This window comes from Bos indicus x Bos taurus, chromosome 29 (genome assembly GCF_003369695.1).
Source record: "Bos indicus x Bos taurus breed Angus x Brahman F1 hybrid chromosome 29, Bos_hybrid_MaternalHap_v2.0, whole genome shotgun sequence".
Lineage (NCBI taxonomy): Eukaryota > Metazoa > Chordata > Mammalia > Artiodactyla > Bovidae > Bos > Bos indicus x Bos taurus.
In genome coordinates, this window is record NC_040104.1 from 43,659,643 (window position 1) to 43,676,603 (window position 16,961).

The following is a 16,961-nucleotide window of genomic DNA, read 5'->3' on the forward strand; positions in this document are numbered from 1 at the left end:
GGGCAAGAATTATCTCATAACTTTTTTCATATAATTGCATACTTGGTAAACAGACAAAACTCAAAAGTCCACCCTACTTGATTTTCCTTAAGAGAAAACTGCCAACCAACAGGAACTTGTATTCAATTAGTACCTTTTCCTTAGAGGATTTAGAAAATTCTAAGATAAAGCATGATATATGGGTTTCTTAGGCTCAGGACTATTGAAATTTGGTGCCAAATCATTTTCTTGGGAAGTGTGTTTGAGAGGGTATACTGTGCACTCTAGGATGTCTATAAGACATTATGGGGAAACCCGGATGAACTTTTTGGCCAATGCAATATTTATCTATGGATCCCAGTCTCTAGCCAACCAAGTATCAGTTGCTCCATAAACAGTTATTATATAATAAGGCTAGATTGGAAAAGCTATAAGATAGTGCAGTGGCTGGGTGTACAATTAGCACATCTGGCTTGAAATCCCAACTTTACAACCTACCAACTGTGAGATCTTTAGCAAGTCATTTATGTTCTCCAATTTAAACTTTAATCCCTTCATCCATAAAGCAAGAATAATAAAAGGACTTACAAGAATCTTTTAAGGATGAGCTATTGCATATAAAGCCACAAGCTAAAAAGAGAAGCAGTTGCTGTTGTAAGACATAATGAGTAGAGGGTCAGATCAGATGATACATAGTTCAGGCTTTGAAAGCCACAAGGCTGCTGTTGCAACTACTCAAGTCTGCAGTTGTAGTAGAAAAGCAGGCACAGATAACACGTGCACCAATGAGCATGGCTGTGCTCTGATAACACTTCATTTACTACAGAGGGGCAGCCACATTTGGCCCACAGGTCATAGCCAGCTGACCTCTGCTTTCAGATGTCTAAATTTAAATCAAGAAGTACACCCTACAGAAGATTCTTGAACTGGGCTACAAAAAAATCAAAGTGATTCCTTGGATAGGTTGAATTTTTAGCATCATGCTGTATAGTCTACCTCAAGCCAGGTCTGGAGTCTATAACAACTGTCTAAGCATGAGACAAGAAGGACCTGCACTGTGGGTAATACAAATGCAATCCCTGCAGGAGAGGATGGCAAATGCAACTCCTTGCCTCCCGCACACCTGGCTGTGGTAATAACCTCTGAGGGTCTGTCTGTATTTTTCTGCAATGTCTTAGTCATAGTTGGAGCCCATTAGTTCAGTTCAGTTCAGTCGCTCAGTCGTGTCCGATTCTTTGCGAACCCATGAATCGCAGCACGCCAGGCCTCCCTGTCTATCACCAACTCCCAAACTCATGTCCATTGAGTCGGTGATGCCATCCAACCATCTCATCCTCTGTGGTCCCATTCTCCTGCCCCCAATCCCTCCCAGCATCAGGGTCTTTTCCAATGAGTCAACTCTTCGCATCAGGTGGCCAAAGTATTGGAGTTTCAGCTTCAGCATTAGTCCTTCCAATGAACACCGAGAACTGATCTCCTTTAGGATGGACTGGTTGGATCTCCTTGCAGTCCAAGGGACTCTCAACAGTCTTCTCCAATACCACAGTTCAAAAGCATCAATTCTTCGGCACTCAGCTTTCTTCACAGTCCAACTCTCACATCCATACATGACCACAGGAAAAACCATAGCCTTGACTAGACGGACCTTTGTTGGCAAAGTAATGTCTCTGCTTTTGAATATGCTATCTAGGTTGGTCATAACCTTCCTTCCAAGGAGTAAGCATCTTTTAATTTCATGGCTGCAATCACCATCTGCAGTGATTTTGGAGCCCAGAAAAATAAAGCCAGCCACTGTTTCCACTGTTTCCCCATCTATTTCCCATGAAGTGATGGGACCAGATGCCATGATCTTAGTTTTCTGAATGTTGAGTTTTAAGCCAACTTTTTCACTCTCCTCTTTCACTTTCATCAAGAGGCTTTTTAGTTCCTCTTCACTTTCTGCCATAAGGGTGGTGTCATCTGCATATCTGAGGTTATTGATATTTCTCCCGCCAATCTTGATTCCAGCTTGTGCTTCTTCCCATATTACCTAGCAAATAATTAGCATAGACCTAGAAAACCTCTGGAGAATTAATTAGCTAAAGTTAAAAATTAAAATGTTATTCTTAATTTATACTGACTCCTAAACAGATGAGTTGCTTGAATTTGAGACTCATACTTAAGCTACTCTCAGTTTCAAGCAATGATTCCATTTTTCATGCAGGGCATTAAGAATCTGTCAGAAATGATGATTCAAATAGTTGTACTACAGACTAGTGGTCACTATATGAAATGATCATGACTCTTAACCATTGCCATCATTTCCTGTACATGATACCTTCTAACTTTGGTCTGGTTTTGGATTTTCAAATTGGGCCCTTCCTTTTATGTTCCTAAGAACAACAGCTTTAAGCAGATTGGTTAAAAATGCCAGGTTAAACATGTTGTACCCCAACCGAGTCAGGGGAGGCACAGCCTACAACCCCAGATAAAGTCTTTGGAGACAGATGCCTAAAATGTGGCATATCTACTTCCCATAGGGAGTTCTGGCATTTTAAGAACAGGAACCTAAAAGCATGCTCTGAGCCCAGAAAAGGTTTAATACACATTGTTCACAGCACAGACTTGAACAGTCATTTGATACAAATTGTGTTGAATCAATGAATGTACCAGAGACTATCAAGAATTTTTTCATGGATTGATATTTAAAATTTGGGACTAAGCCAGAGATGGCTTACTACTCGATTGAAAAATAAAAGGATTTTTTAAGAACAGTGTCCTATACTCAATTCATTAAAAAATGAATTAGTGTAACCATCTACCCATACCCAAGCTCAACAATGCATTTCCGGTTTGTATAAATGCATTGTATTTCTAATTACATATTTTCTAAAAGCCTATAAAAATAAATGATGTGTGATCCTACCCTTCAAGCAGTTTCTAGAAAATGAGCCACTTAACTGCTGCTTATTTCAGCTTTCAGAGCAATTAAAAAATAATAATGATAATGAATAAAAGTTTACTAAACAATGAAATACAGGGATTTCCTTGGCAGTCCAATGGTTATGAGTTGGCCTTCCAATGCAGGGGTGAGGTTTTGATCCCTGGTCAGGGAGCTAAGATTCCACATGACTCAAAGCCAAAAAACCAAAAGGTAAAACAGAAGCAATATTATAACAAATTAAAAAACGTTTTAAAAAAATACAACGAAATACAGAAAACTTTCCCTTTCCAAGAGAATTCTAGGCCAGCATTTCCTTACTGTTGTTGCTCAGCCGTGTCTGACTCTGTGACCGCATGGACTACAGCACGCTAGGCTCCGCCATCCCCCACTATCTCCCGGAGTTTGCTCAGATCCATGTCCCTTGAGTCGGTGATGCTATCCAACCGCCTCATTCTCTGCTGCCCTCTTCTCCTTTTGCCTTCAGTCTTTCCCTTTCACAGCATTTCCTTAAAGTGTTCTATTAGTTTGTTAAGTGTTCTATGTGGCCAAAAATAATTTACAAACTGATGCCCGAGAGAGTGCCCTTTTGGAGGAGATAATACAAAAAATATCACTACACGTGTGACACACTGTCGTTTTAGAAATCCACACTAACTAGAGACATATCTTGATTTTGAAATCTTAATCTAGGAAGGAACAAAAAGTGTCTGTTAGAATCAAAGAAGTAAGGTAATAACTATATAGCTTTAGGGAAATCGCCTAGGTCTCATCTCAACGTTTTTTTTAATTGTAATACCATTAGTAGTTACTCTATAGGATCATGCCAGGATTGAATGAGTTCATACATGTAAAAATTTCTACACAAAGTTCACATACAGCAAACAGGAAGAACCTAGACATGGTTATTACCAGAGATTCAGCATGTGCGTAAGATATCAAAGGCCTGAGAATTCCAACAGCAAAGGGGAGAGCGAAGTTGGCTTTCTCAAATCCATTGGATCACGTATATTAATTTGAATTTTCAGTCACAAGACTCAGAAGCCAGTGCTAGCTAAACATGAAATCATTTATTCAAGGCATATTAGATTTTTTTCAGAATTACTCAGTAGGCTACAGAAACAGTAGTCTAGAAAAACCAGATTTAGCCTAAGCTTCCAGAAACTCAGACCCCATATACAACAAGTGTGATGAGAACACTGCTACCAGCCACCACTGAACACTAGGTCCTGTAATCTGCAAAGCTCTGAGGAACTCAACTTGAATGCAGTTGTTCCTGGGACGGGATCTTGATTCTGCATCCAGCACAGGACTCAGCAAACCACACTCTCTCCCAAAAATGGAAGTCTGTTCTGCCAGCACCCTCCCCAGAGGGGGCAAAACACAGGTTCTGCATTGCACCTTTATCCTCTAGTTGCTCACTTATGAATCAGTCTGTAGGCGGAATCTAGGTCATATGTCTGTTTTTTAGCTGCAAAGAAAGCAAAAGAAGAAAGTTTTATGGGCTCTCCCTGGGGAGGTGAGCCTTCCCTGGCGAGAAGCTCCCTAAAGATAATAAATGCGTTTTCAACAGTTACTGGAAACCCAAAACACATGAAAAATAGGTGTTTCGCTGCACCATGAAACCCCTGTGTGTTGTTGTTCAGTGGCTAAGTTGTGTCTGACTTTCTGTGACCCCATGAACTGCAGCACGCCAGGCTTCCCTGTCTTTCACCATTACCCAGAGTCTGCTCAAACTCAGTCCGTTGGGTTTGTGATGCCATCCAACCATTCCATCCTCTGTTGCCCCCTTCTCTTCCTGCCTTCAATCTTTCCATGTATCAGGGTCTTTTCCAAGAAGTCGGCTCTTCACATCAGGTGGCCGAAGTATTGGAGTTTCAGCTTCAGCATCAGTCCTTCCAGTGAGTATTCAGGGTTGATTTCCTTTAGGATTGACTGGTTTGATTTCCTTGTTGTCCAATCAACTCTCAAGAGTCTTCTCCTCTCCCTAAAAGCTACTGATGTCTTATAGAAACTACTACTGGGTATATTCCTTCCCTTAGCAGGCCACACATCAACATCTTGCTTTTTAGTTTTAGGGAAGAGACTAAAATTCAAGAGTTTAATGTTAGAAAGTTTCTTCTAGGGTACCTATTGATCTTAGAATATTCTGAGATTGAAGTGGGCCTAAAGGTCACTATAAATAGGACAGAAACAGAAAGGAAATCTTCCAGAAGTAGAGCATGCTGTGGAGGCTGCATAAACGGAAGACACTGCAGGTCTTTCTGAGACTGTTCTTGTGGCCGCTCGGGTAGATCCCACCCGCCCTATTATTTCCCATCCATATGGCATTTTCCTGGTGTCCTGCTTCTGAACACAACCTCATGGGAACCACCACAGCATAAGAGTAAGATGGAGCAGCCTGGGAAGGACTGAGATGTAGAAACAGACCCTTCTTCTGAGTGCAGCTTTTGTGAGCCTCAGAGTCAGCTACAGAGATTGAGACAAGGTGGGATGTGTATGTGGTGGGATCAGACATAAAACATTCAGGGACCCCTGGGTTACTTAATCTCATAGTAACTCTAAAAGGTAATTGGATCTGGCCATAGCATGAATCCAAAGGAAGTACCTTCAGAGATTCAGGCAAAAAGTATCAAGAAGGCACCAGGTAAATGGAGTAGAAGGTCAGGGGGCTCCATCAGCCATTGATATGGGCCCAAAAGATAGGATTCTCAATCTTGGGAATGCTCTGGCAAGAGCAGGCCAAGGCCCTCATTCTAAATAGACAAATCTACCAAAGCATATTATAAATACCGAGCTTGGACACAAAAATGCATAAGAGCCATTATTAGAGATAAGGTATGATGTGGACAGTGAGATGCATCAGAGCTCCTGACCTACAGGTTAAATTAAATTACAGACCAGAAATGAAGGTGTTAAAAATAATTTTGCTAGGACCCCAGGCATAAATCAGGAATGTTCCAGAAAATGGGACATATGCTCACCCCAGTTATATGTTACCTGGCTGTAGTGAATCCCCAGGCAGAATTCAACTAAACATGGCTAAGAAAAGAAGAGAATGCAGAGGTTGAAAACGAAAGAAAACCTGACTTAGGAGACTGCTTTTCTTTTCCTTCCTTTGCTTTTGGTATTTGAAGAGATGGTGTGAAAAACCAAAGATGCTAGCATACATTTACTTTTAATTTTTTTCCCTCTCTTAATTCACAGCCAGAGGGTACCATGCTTATTCCAGCAATAGCACACGGCATGAAAATTCTTGCAGAAAGTTTCTCGAGAAGATTGAAGAGCAAAAGGCAAATTTACTTTGGCAGTGGGGTCAGCAGCAGAAAGGAGGCTTGTCTAAAGAAGAAGCTCCTCTAACATCCTGCTAGTTTCAGCTTCGGGCATGGCCAGACTGCTGATGATGCCCACAGGATTTGTGCAAGAGGTGGCTGGGAGAACAAAGCCAGAGGCTGTGGACGTTAGCTCATTAGAAGTTTTGGAAACACTAAAAAAAAAGAAAATCAGATGTTTATCACCAGACTGATAATGATGTGACCCAAGAGGACTCACGTTGTTAGGAGAGACACTTTTATAAGACAAAGATCTTTATGGGAAATGTTCCCTGGTCCCAAAGGTAATCAAAGAATGAATTGGTGCTGCCTCCAAATGCTGCCATCTTAGCTTCAGGCAGACAGTCTGAGCCGGGCCTCTGTTTTGTAAACGCTGAAATACTATCCTCAGAAAGGAAGCAGAGCTTTATCAGAGATCTTAAAAATAAAAAGACTTTGGGAACAATCTGACTAATCAAGGCTGCAGTATTGTTCCTGCTGCAGGATTGTTCCTGCACACCTCGGTGTCAACTTTGAAAACCCGCCTGGCTCTGGGAAGCCATTTTCATTATTAAGACATCCGGAAGGACAATTTCAACAGCAGTATGCTTGGAGGGAAGACAGGTGTAGGTTCTACCTTCTACAGTGAGGCCTTGTACCTTCTTGGTCATATTAGCAGTTCAGTGCCCTTTAGCCTTGGGAAACTCCCTCCGCCCTCTCTCTGTACACAGCTTCTCTTCAAAGTTTACACTTGGATTTGTAAAGGATTTGGGATTTGGAGGATTAGAAATCCAGCATTAAAGTGCATGGTGGGTCAGCCAGGCCTTAAGTTAATTAACATCATGCCCTTAAGTAGAGTTTGACACTGCAATCATTGTGCAAGGAATGTCAGCATGAAGTGAAAGAAAGTCCTTGTCCCACAAGACATTTCAGCCCTCCTCACAAATTCATAGGCCTCTTTCTTCCTTTTCTCTTATTTTTCTGTTGGTACTTATTGTCTGTCCAATATATATTGGATATATCCATATGTTTTACTTAGGTTTTGTTGTTATTGTTATACATGAAGTCAGGATCCTGTTTCATAAATTTCTCTGTTCCCAGTGCCTGGTATATAACAGGCAATTCCATAACATTTGCTGAATGAAAGAATGATGGATTTAAATATATCCTTATATAATATGAGTCATTTGATATAGATTGCCCTCCAGATGTAAGGTCATTAATTGAGAAAAGGAGTTCTCCAAAATTCTGGTTTTTCCCCCTGTGCCTAGAGGCTTCTGGGCTGGAGACTCTTAGGAAAGAAAGGAATTTGAAGGAATATTCAAGGATCCATGGAATGAAGTTGAGTATGGGGCTAAGGAATTGGTAAATGGATGCATTCACCCACATTTTGGAATTTTTTAAAAAGCCAGACTAACGCCCAATAACTATTAAAAATGTACTATTTCTGGGACTTTCCTGACGGTCCAGCAGTTAAGACTCTGCTTCCAATGCAGGCAGCACAGGTTCGATCCCTGGTCAGGGAGCCGAGATTCCACGAGCAGCTTGGTGTGGGGGATGGTGGAGGGGTGGGGAGGAGGGCGGAGGATAGTGTTTCTTAAATGTCCGTCTCTTAATCATATCAGCAAGTATTACTTGGCTGACCTATCATTACAATAAATTCTTGAAACAAACAAACCGACAAGGTTCAATGAGAGCCAGGAAATAGAAAACAGGTATTGTGTCCCAAATCTAAGGAAAAAAATCCTAAAAAATAATAAGGAAAACAAAGGATTTTAAAAGGAAAAAGGGGAAGCACGTACAAGCATGCTGAGGCCTCAAGAAGGAAAACAAGGAACCAAGAAGTAAAACTTTCTAAACATAAGGCCAACTTAGAGGCAGCACTGGGAGAGGGCGGGCACTGAGACCCTCCCCCAAAGACTGAACCAACAGGTCAGATAAGAGGCATCATCGCCCCGACCTCCCGCTCCAGCGCCTCCCACCCCAAGCAGTTGTTCAGTCCTCCTGCTCAAGCTTTCACTGTAGCGATAGTCTCACATCAGGTTTTTGTCTGCAATCTCTACAGCCATTACCTTAGCTCAAGGCTTTGTTGTTTTCCCATAAGAATACAATCACTACCATGTCAATCTGTCTTTCCAGAGTCTCCAAGGGCAAATCTGACCACTCTACCCTCTGGTGTAAAATCCTTCAGAGGCTCCTCCTCAGCCTATTTACCGTCTGACGGTAAATCGTCTACCTACCATGTGGGAGACCTGGGTTCAGTCCTAGGGTCTGGAAGATCCCCTGGAGAAGGAAGTGGCCACCCACTCCAGTATTCTTGCCTGGAAAATCCCATGGACGGAAGAACCTGGTGGGCTATAGTCCATGGGGTCGCAAAGAGTCGGACACAATTGAATGATTTCTCTTTCTTTCTTTCTTTAAGCCTATTTAAATGATGTCCATTCAAGCTGTATTTCCAAACCACGCACTCAAAGGTTCACAGCAAGGCCTAGGTGTTAACTTCCCTCAGAGCAGAGACAATGCCTATCTTACTCAAAGATGAATCCCAAACAATTAGCACAGTGCCTGTGCTCCACAAGTATACATATGTGTATTCCACAAATAAATAAGTGGAAAAATTATGATTTACAACTATGCAGAATGCAATCTTAGTAATGCAAAACATATATATATATATATATATATATATGCACATAGAAAATATCAGAAAAATATATTAAACCATTTACTTTTAATTTATGATTTTTTAAATTTTTTTCAAAATGTATGATGAAACTATTTTTCTCTCTGATACTGAGACACAGAGACAAAGGGAGCAGAGTAAAAATTGTGCCCCTGATACATTAGATAACAGCGTGGAGCACAGAGGGGAGGTTAAGCCTCTCACCAGCTCACACTGGATTCTGCGTCTTCCGGCCCTGACTCTGCCCACACTTCCTGCTACTCGCTGCCACCAGGACGGTGAGCAGTGCCAAGCCACACTATGTTCCTTACAGGCGTATTTGCCACCCATTCTCTCAGCCCACTATTCCAACATTCCCAATGTGCTCGTTCTGTGCTCTGGCCATCTTTTCATTTCTAGGGCAAAGCACAGTTCCTAATACACAGTGAAACATATTAAGTGCTGATGGAGTCAACTAATACTTGAGTAAAGCAGTGACACTGAAAGTGAAGCCTGTTTCTTTCATTGACTAAAATCATTCTTACCTACCAGGGCTATTGTGAGGCCTAAATGAGAAAACACAAAAATCCCACTGGCATATCATAAGCACTCCATACATGAACACAGTTATTGAATACTGTCAGTGTGATCACATACAGGTTGCTTTGCTGCCTTAGCCACAAACACCTTAAATTGTGGGTCACAGTTGCACCCATCCCCTTGAAATAAGAACGAGATTAAAACAGTTTGAGAACTACAAATCGCTAAACAAACATATACTATCATTATGGTAATAATGATGATGATGATATGCCATTTTCTTTGTGAATCCTGCCTACAATAAGCTTATCCTTTAACGTCACATTACCTTTGCCGATGTTTCGAACCATCCCACGAAACCATGCTCCTTGCAGAACTGGTCCATCTTGAGGCCGTTGTTCAGTAGCACATCCTTCCCCTGGTCACATTTGTTGGCCAACAAAACCACGGAAACTGGTTTGCCATTAGGGAGACTTAACTTTGAGTCTAAGTCATTCTTCCACTTTGTCACTGCTTCAAATGTAGCTGGCCTGGTGACATCGAAGACAATAAATGCACCCATAGCTTCTCGGTAATAGACCCGTGTCATGTTTCCAAATCTTTCTTGACCTATCACCAAAAAGAAACAGAAATCAAAAATTCACTTCTGTTGTAAACTGAATCATATACTGGACCCTAACAAGGCTTCCAGAATGAGCAGATCACTCCGCAAAGTGTTTCATTGCTTCTCTATAAAAAATGCACTAAATACACAACCAGGAAGCTCTTGTTTGTTTGTTTTTGAATCCCAAGGGGATTCATTCATGTAATAAGTAATTATTGAAATATCCTTGGACCGTGTAACACTCCAGGACTGTGCTAATACAGTGTACCCCTAGCACATATGCCTACCTTGGTTTAATTAAAATGAAATAAAATTTAAAATTCAGTTCCACAGTCACATTTCAAGTGTTCGATAACCACATGTGGTTGTGGCTACAGTATTAGACACCCCAGTAGAGAATACTTTCATTATCACAGGATGCTCTATTGGACAGTAGTGTTCTAAATATTTGGAATACAATGATTAAAACATGAAAATACCTCCCATCATGGAGTTTACATTTTAGTGGGACAATTAGTACTAATCAGATTAGCATGTTACAAAGGCATCCGCAGTCAACTCCTATTAAGGATAATAGTACATTCGCTAATCATCAGAAATATAATTTTCATAAATAATCACGAAGGTACAATTAATATTCCCATTTTAAAGTGAGATCAAGAGAGGCTAAGTAACTTCTTCAAATTATACAGATGCAAGCTTAAGAAGTTACAATCCAAAGTTGAGCTTTTTGAATCCAAAGCTCATAGTCATTTACCAACAATGAATACCCTCTGTTACTAAACCATAGTCTTGTACTCTCTGTCCCCTGGGTTTATGTACCAGGAGTGTCCCATTCAACTCAACTGAACAGAACACATGTTTATCCATCGATGTCAGTTTCTGAGCTACATGCTAGGAATACAACACTGAACTAGATGACCTATACCCTTAACTAGTCTGCAATCTATTGGATAAGGAAAGCCTTCTGACATATAAATACATTGTTGTTGTTGTAAAAGTTGCTCAGTCATGTCCAACTCTTTGCGATCCCATGGACTATACAGTCCATGGAATTCTCCAGGCCAGAATACTGGAGTGGGTAGCCTTTCCCTTCTCCAGGGGACCTTTCCAACCCAGGGATCTAACCCAGGTCTCCTGCATTGCAGGTGGATTCTTTACCATGGATTGGTCTTATTTAGACCAATCAGCCAGAATCAGTTTTGCTCTGATTATTAATTTTCTAAATGAATATTAGCAAGTTTCTTAAACACAGTAAGTTTAGCCTTCCCCATCTGCAAAAGTAATAATATGTACCTCACAGGGCTGTTACATGGATGACATGAACTGATGTATGTAAAGTACCCAGCACAGTCCCTAGCAACTAGCTAGTACTTGAGCTTTCTCTCCCTTTCTCCAGCATGTTAAAAATTATAAAAGACAATATGACAATGGTAGTGAAATCAGAGTTCTAGACCAGAGTTTATGAAAGAACATCACAAGAATTTGAGCTGATCAACAAATATGAAAAAAATCCTATTGCTTTTAACTCTGTCCACAAGTAATTGCTGAAGATGGGAGATACTGAAGACTGGGTTTATGTTTTCTGAACCCCAAACTCCAGAAGTGTATGACCAGGCAGAGTTATTTTATTGTGATTTGGGAACTTCTTCATGTTCAGAGTTTTATAAAGTTTCAGAAATTAAAGTGTGTATTGAATAAGCCAATTTCTTTTTAAAAAAAAATGCTGAAATTGGCATGTATCTGTAGGTCAACATACTTCTAAGGACACTTAACATTTGAGTTCAAGGTTTTGTCATGGTGAGTTTTAATTCAAGTTACCAAATTCTTTTGTAGGTCATGTTCACACTGGCATTAGCACTGTGGATTATAAGAGGAACTGATCCATAAGCACTTAATGAAAACACATGAAGGTCAAGGCTTCCTCACCTAGTGTGTGAGCCTGTGTTCTCAGGCACATATCACTGGAAAGAAGAGCACTTTGTCAGAGCCACATGACTGTCCTAAAATATTCCTTACTTGGGTTATACCAGCATTTAAAAAAAATTCCTCACAGTCATCTAGTCAATGAAAGAGAGTGGTATAATACTCCTCATATGACCCAAAGCCCACAGATGAACTTTCATTTTTCCAAAATGAGTTCTAAATTTCTTTTATTTCCGTTTTTTGTTGTTTTAGATCCTTATGCATACAGTGATTTCCTTTGATACTGATCAGGGTGGCCATGACATTTCAGGAAGACAAGGGAAAAAGGCCCTCTGTGATCATTCGGAACTCTGAAGGCCTCTGGGCTTTTTCAGGATGTCTTATGATCCCTTTCAGAGAAATAATCAGATGAAGGGCAAAGTCATGGGTTATTCAATAATCTGCTTGTCCAGGGTTTTCATAGTACAGTAAGGCAGCCTTTAGGAAGAAAGATTTTACATTTCAAATATATGGCAAAGGGTCTATACAGGGAGAAAAAAAAGAGATATACTACATAGACCGCATAGACTTACACTTTCATAGGGAGTGTGTGTGTGTGTGTTTGAGTTTGTGAGGGTATGTGTGTCAGATCAGAAACCAGAAGAAAAAGGTTTGTTTCTAGAAAGAAAAGACCTTTGTATATGGAGGTCACTGGGCCAGGAGACTTGGCAAGTTCGTATTTTTGGCATTCCAGCAAGAGGTCACATTCAGACCAAGAGCTTTCCGGCGCTCATTTTATCCTGCCTTCATCAGCTGACAGCCCTCTCTGCTGTTTCTTAAGAAAAGAATGAGAACCATGTGACGCTTAGTGAGTGCCTACATGTGGACCCAGTAGAGACCTGAGGAATCCATCACAGGTGATTTACTTTTTAAACAAAGACTATAATTCAAAAAAAAAAAAAAAAACACCATTGGGGTCAAATCACACATTTGACCCACATTTATTGACTAGACAATATGGTCCAGGTTCGGTGCTTTGTGCTGTAGATACAGAACTTCTAAACCAAGAGTGTCATACTGGAGGCCCAGATTGAAAATAAGTTGGTTTTCCATGTAGGTCCCCATTTCTTGTCGAACCTAAACACATACTCCATAGCCATGTGGACATGGCTCATGATTCAGTTTTCCGTCTAAAGGGATATTAAATGATAAAGCAATCAGCCGAATCACAAAGGTTAGTACAATAGCTGCGGTAATAGTTCGGATGACCTCCCACAGAAATCACTAAGTTGAAGGGTCAGAAGGTGGCCGGAGGGAGTGGGGTGGGGGCAGGGGGAGGCTTCATCTTAATCCCTTGTTACCTGTGCTGTTGCTGCTGCTGCTAAGTCACTTCAGTCGTGTCCGTTACCTGTGCAGCCTTATACAACTATATTTCTCTCCCTGAGACTCAGTTTTCTCATCTGTAAAATCAAGTTGTTCTGGCCAATCTCTAAGTATGCTTGCTGTTTTCATGTCTCCTAGCTTTATGTTCCGGAGAAGGTGATGGCACCCCACTCCTGTACTCTTGCCTGGAAAATCCCATGGATAGAGGAGCCTGGTGGGTTGCAAAGAGTCGGACACGACTGAGTGACTTCATTTTGACTTTTCACTTTCATGCATTGGAGAAGGAAATGGCAACCCACTCCAGTGTCCTTGCCTGGAGAATCCCAGGGATGGGGGGAGCCTGGTGGGCTGCCGTCTCTGGGGTCGCACAGAGTTGGACACAACTGAAGCGACTTAGCAGCAGCAGCAGCAGCAGCTCTATGTTGGCCTTCCCAGGTGGTGCTAGTGGTAAAGAACCTGCCTGCCAATGCAGGAGATATAACAGATGCACGTTCGATCCCTGGGTCAGGAAGATCCCCTGGAGGAAGGCATGGCAACTCACTCCAGTATTCTTGCCTGGAGAATCCCATGGACAGAGGAGCCTGGCAGCTACAGTCCATGGGATCACACAGAGTGAGACACGACTGAGAAGACTTAGCACATATGCACAAAACCCCATGATAACACCATGAAATCAAGACCTGGTTCTCTCTTCCAACGGCCTGCAATGGCCAGTTTGCTGTCATGGATTCAGCTGAAAACATACACCAGCAACACCACTATAGTATATATTTAATAATATTTTTCACTTGGTAATTATTTACTAGTACTATCTGGATGCTCTCAGCATAACCAAGCAGTGAATCTTCTAGACAGGTATAAAAACAAGAGGATTTTCTAATAACCAACTAGCTGTGTGACCTCAAACTAGTCACGTCATCATTCAGCATCTCAGTTACCTCATTGGTAAACAAGGAACTGAATTACACGCCTAAATTGAGTTCATTATTGCCTCTGGCCAACCCCCTTTGGTCAGCCTCCCCCATATGAAGACACCCGGTTATCTGCTTCCTACTCCTCCTGTTCTCCCTGTGCTGGCTCCCAGAAACACCATCCACACCACCACCAGGGTGGTCCCTAAAGTCATCTTCCAGCTCCTTTCTCATCCCCACACACAAAGGGTCTCCCACATCCCACCAACACTTGTAGTTCAAAAGGGGCTCTTGACTTGGCCCCTCTGCTCCATCAGCAGTCTCTCTGCTCCAGTTCAAGCCCTCATCTGGACCCCTGAAAGCTCCTGAGGTTCTTGGCATCTCAGTTTTTATCACCTCCATTTCCCCTTACAATAAATATAAGTATAACTAACACAGGTCTTCAGACAGTTGCTGTTCTGGCAGCACAAGAAATCACCTAATGGGTATAGATAAAGGAAATGAAATCACTGCCTTGAACAGGCACTCTCATGTCCATTGACAGAGCAATGAACAAAGAAAATGTGGTTGGTCAAACCTCAGTACACGCAGAACATTGGTTCCAGGACCCACTAAACATGAAAATCCACGGGTGCCCAGGTCCCTTATAAAATGCACTCTGTCCTTTATAATCTGTGGATGTGGAATTTGCAGATACAGAGGACCAACTGTATACATGTACAACAGAATATTAGTCGTAAAAAAGAAGGAAATCCTATCTTTTGCAACAACATTAGTATTATGTTAGAGAAATAAGTCAGACAGAGGAAGGAAAATACCATTTGATCTCACTAATAGGAAGAAACTAAAAACTCCGTAACCGCCAAAAATTCATAAAAACAAAGAATAAAATGGTGGTTGTCAGGGGCTAGGGGATGAGAGAACTGGGGAGATGTTGGTTAAAGGTATGCATTTCCAGTTGTAAGATGAATAAATTCTGAGATCTCAGGTACAGCACAATGACTATAGTCAGCAATACTGTATTACATAATGGAAAGTTGCTAAAAGAGTAAGCCTCAAATGTTCTCAGCAAACACAAGAAGGTCATCAGGTGAGGTGTGTGCTCTGTTGTTTCAGTCATGTCCGACTCTTTGCGACCTATGGACTGCAGCCTGACCGGCTCCTCCAATCCATGGGATTCTCTAGGCAAGGATTCTGGAGTGGGTTGCCGTGCTCTCCTCCAGGGGATCTTCCCGAACCAGGAATCAAACTCCAGCATGTCCTGCATTGCAGGCAGATTCTTTACCTACTGAGCCACCTGGGAGTCCCTATGTGAGGTGATGGAGATGTTATTCACCTCACTGTGGGAATGATTTCACAGTATACACATATATGAAATTATCACATTGTACACCTTAAACTTACACAAACTGAGTAACCTTATATCTCAATAGAGGCTTCCCTGGTGGCTCAGACGGTAAAGAAACTGCCTGCAGTGCAAGGGACTTGATTCGATCCCTAGGTAGGGAAGATCCCCTGGAGAAGGCAATAACTACCCGCTCCGGTATTCTTGCCTGGAAAATTCCATGGACAGAGGAGCCTGGAGGGTTACAGTCCATAGGGTCACAAAGAGTTGGACACGACTGAGCGACTAACACATATCTCAGTAGGGCTGGGGGGACAGAAGAAATTACCCAAAATGTTTACAGAACACCCGTCCCCAGGGCATCCTCCTCAGAGATTCTTACTGTATTGCTTTTGTGTGGGGCCTAGGAAACTCTTTTTTTGTTTTTTTTTTTTTAAGCCCTCTCTAGCTGAAGTTTTAAAACTTCTATTTCTATTAGAATCACTTTCAAAATACAAATATTACCACTATTCTCTGCCATTGTAGCCCTTCAGTGATTCTTCCACGCTTTAAAAAAAGACACTCAAATGAAACTACACATTGGAAGACTGTCTCCAACCACCCTTCCAAGCTCTTCTCCCGTCCCTTCCTTCCGAGTGCTCCACAGCCAAGCCACACCGGGTGACCTGTCCTTCCCAGAACACATCCTTCACTACTCTCTGGCTTTCCTGGTCTTTTTTTCTTGCAGCTCTGTTCCCAAAGTCTGAATTCCTTCCACATGTCCCCTCTCACCTTCAATTACATCCTGTGTATCCTATCTCTGTGCCCTGAAACCTCACAGAACCTGCCAGCTGGAACCCTGGCTCCCTTTTTCACGACCCCACAGCATTTTCTTTATCCTGTTCCATTCACACTTATCATGCTGCATCTTCCTGCTTCTGTCTCCAACTTGGCATTGCAAAAACCTTGAGAGCAGGCTGGTCACATTTTACACCGTAAATCTGAAGTTTATTCCTCTACTGTTTGGATATAGTAAGAGCTCTGAGTATTGTGGTAGAAATAAACTGAAATTAAAATTCTTCCTTCCTCTAAAATACAGCATTATCTTGTTTTCATGAGCCAGTGCCACCTACTAATACACTTACTCTATAGTCTCCTCTTGTTTTCAGTAAATAATAGATGTTCATTGATGGAGAAAATTAACATTATTACAACAGGGTTATGTGCATATCCTTGCAGTGAATTTCAGACTGGAATGTTGTGCTTTCACAGTAATTCTCATCTTAAGAAATAATCTCTTGGAATCAATTTATTCCAAATATAAATTTTGGAGGTCATGGCAAGATCAGTAGGGTTAAAAGTATACCATACCAAGGTACGCTCTTAATTTCTAGAGAGAAATGGTATGAAAAGCAGGTAGAT

At 41.6% G+C, this 16,961-nt stretch overlaps 1 protein-coding gene across 1 annotated transcript in view; it reads right to left on the minus strand.

Annotated features, from left to right (window-relative positions):
- Positions 1–16,961, minus strand: part of RAB38 (RAB38, member RAS oncogene family) — a 66,114-nt gene that overhangs the window by 30,887 nt on the left and 18,266 nt on the right. Inside the window, exon 2 of the mRNA XM_027532275.1 lies at positions 9,741–10,021. Coding sequence (XP_027388076.1) covers positions 9,741–10,021 — 281 coding nt within the window. The remainder of the gene's footprint in view (positions 1–9,740; positions 10,022–16,961) is intronic.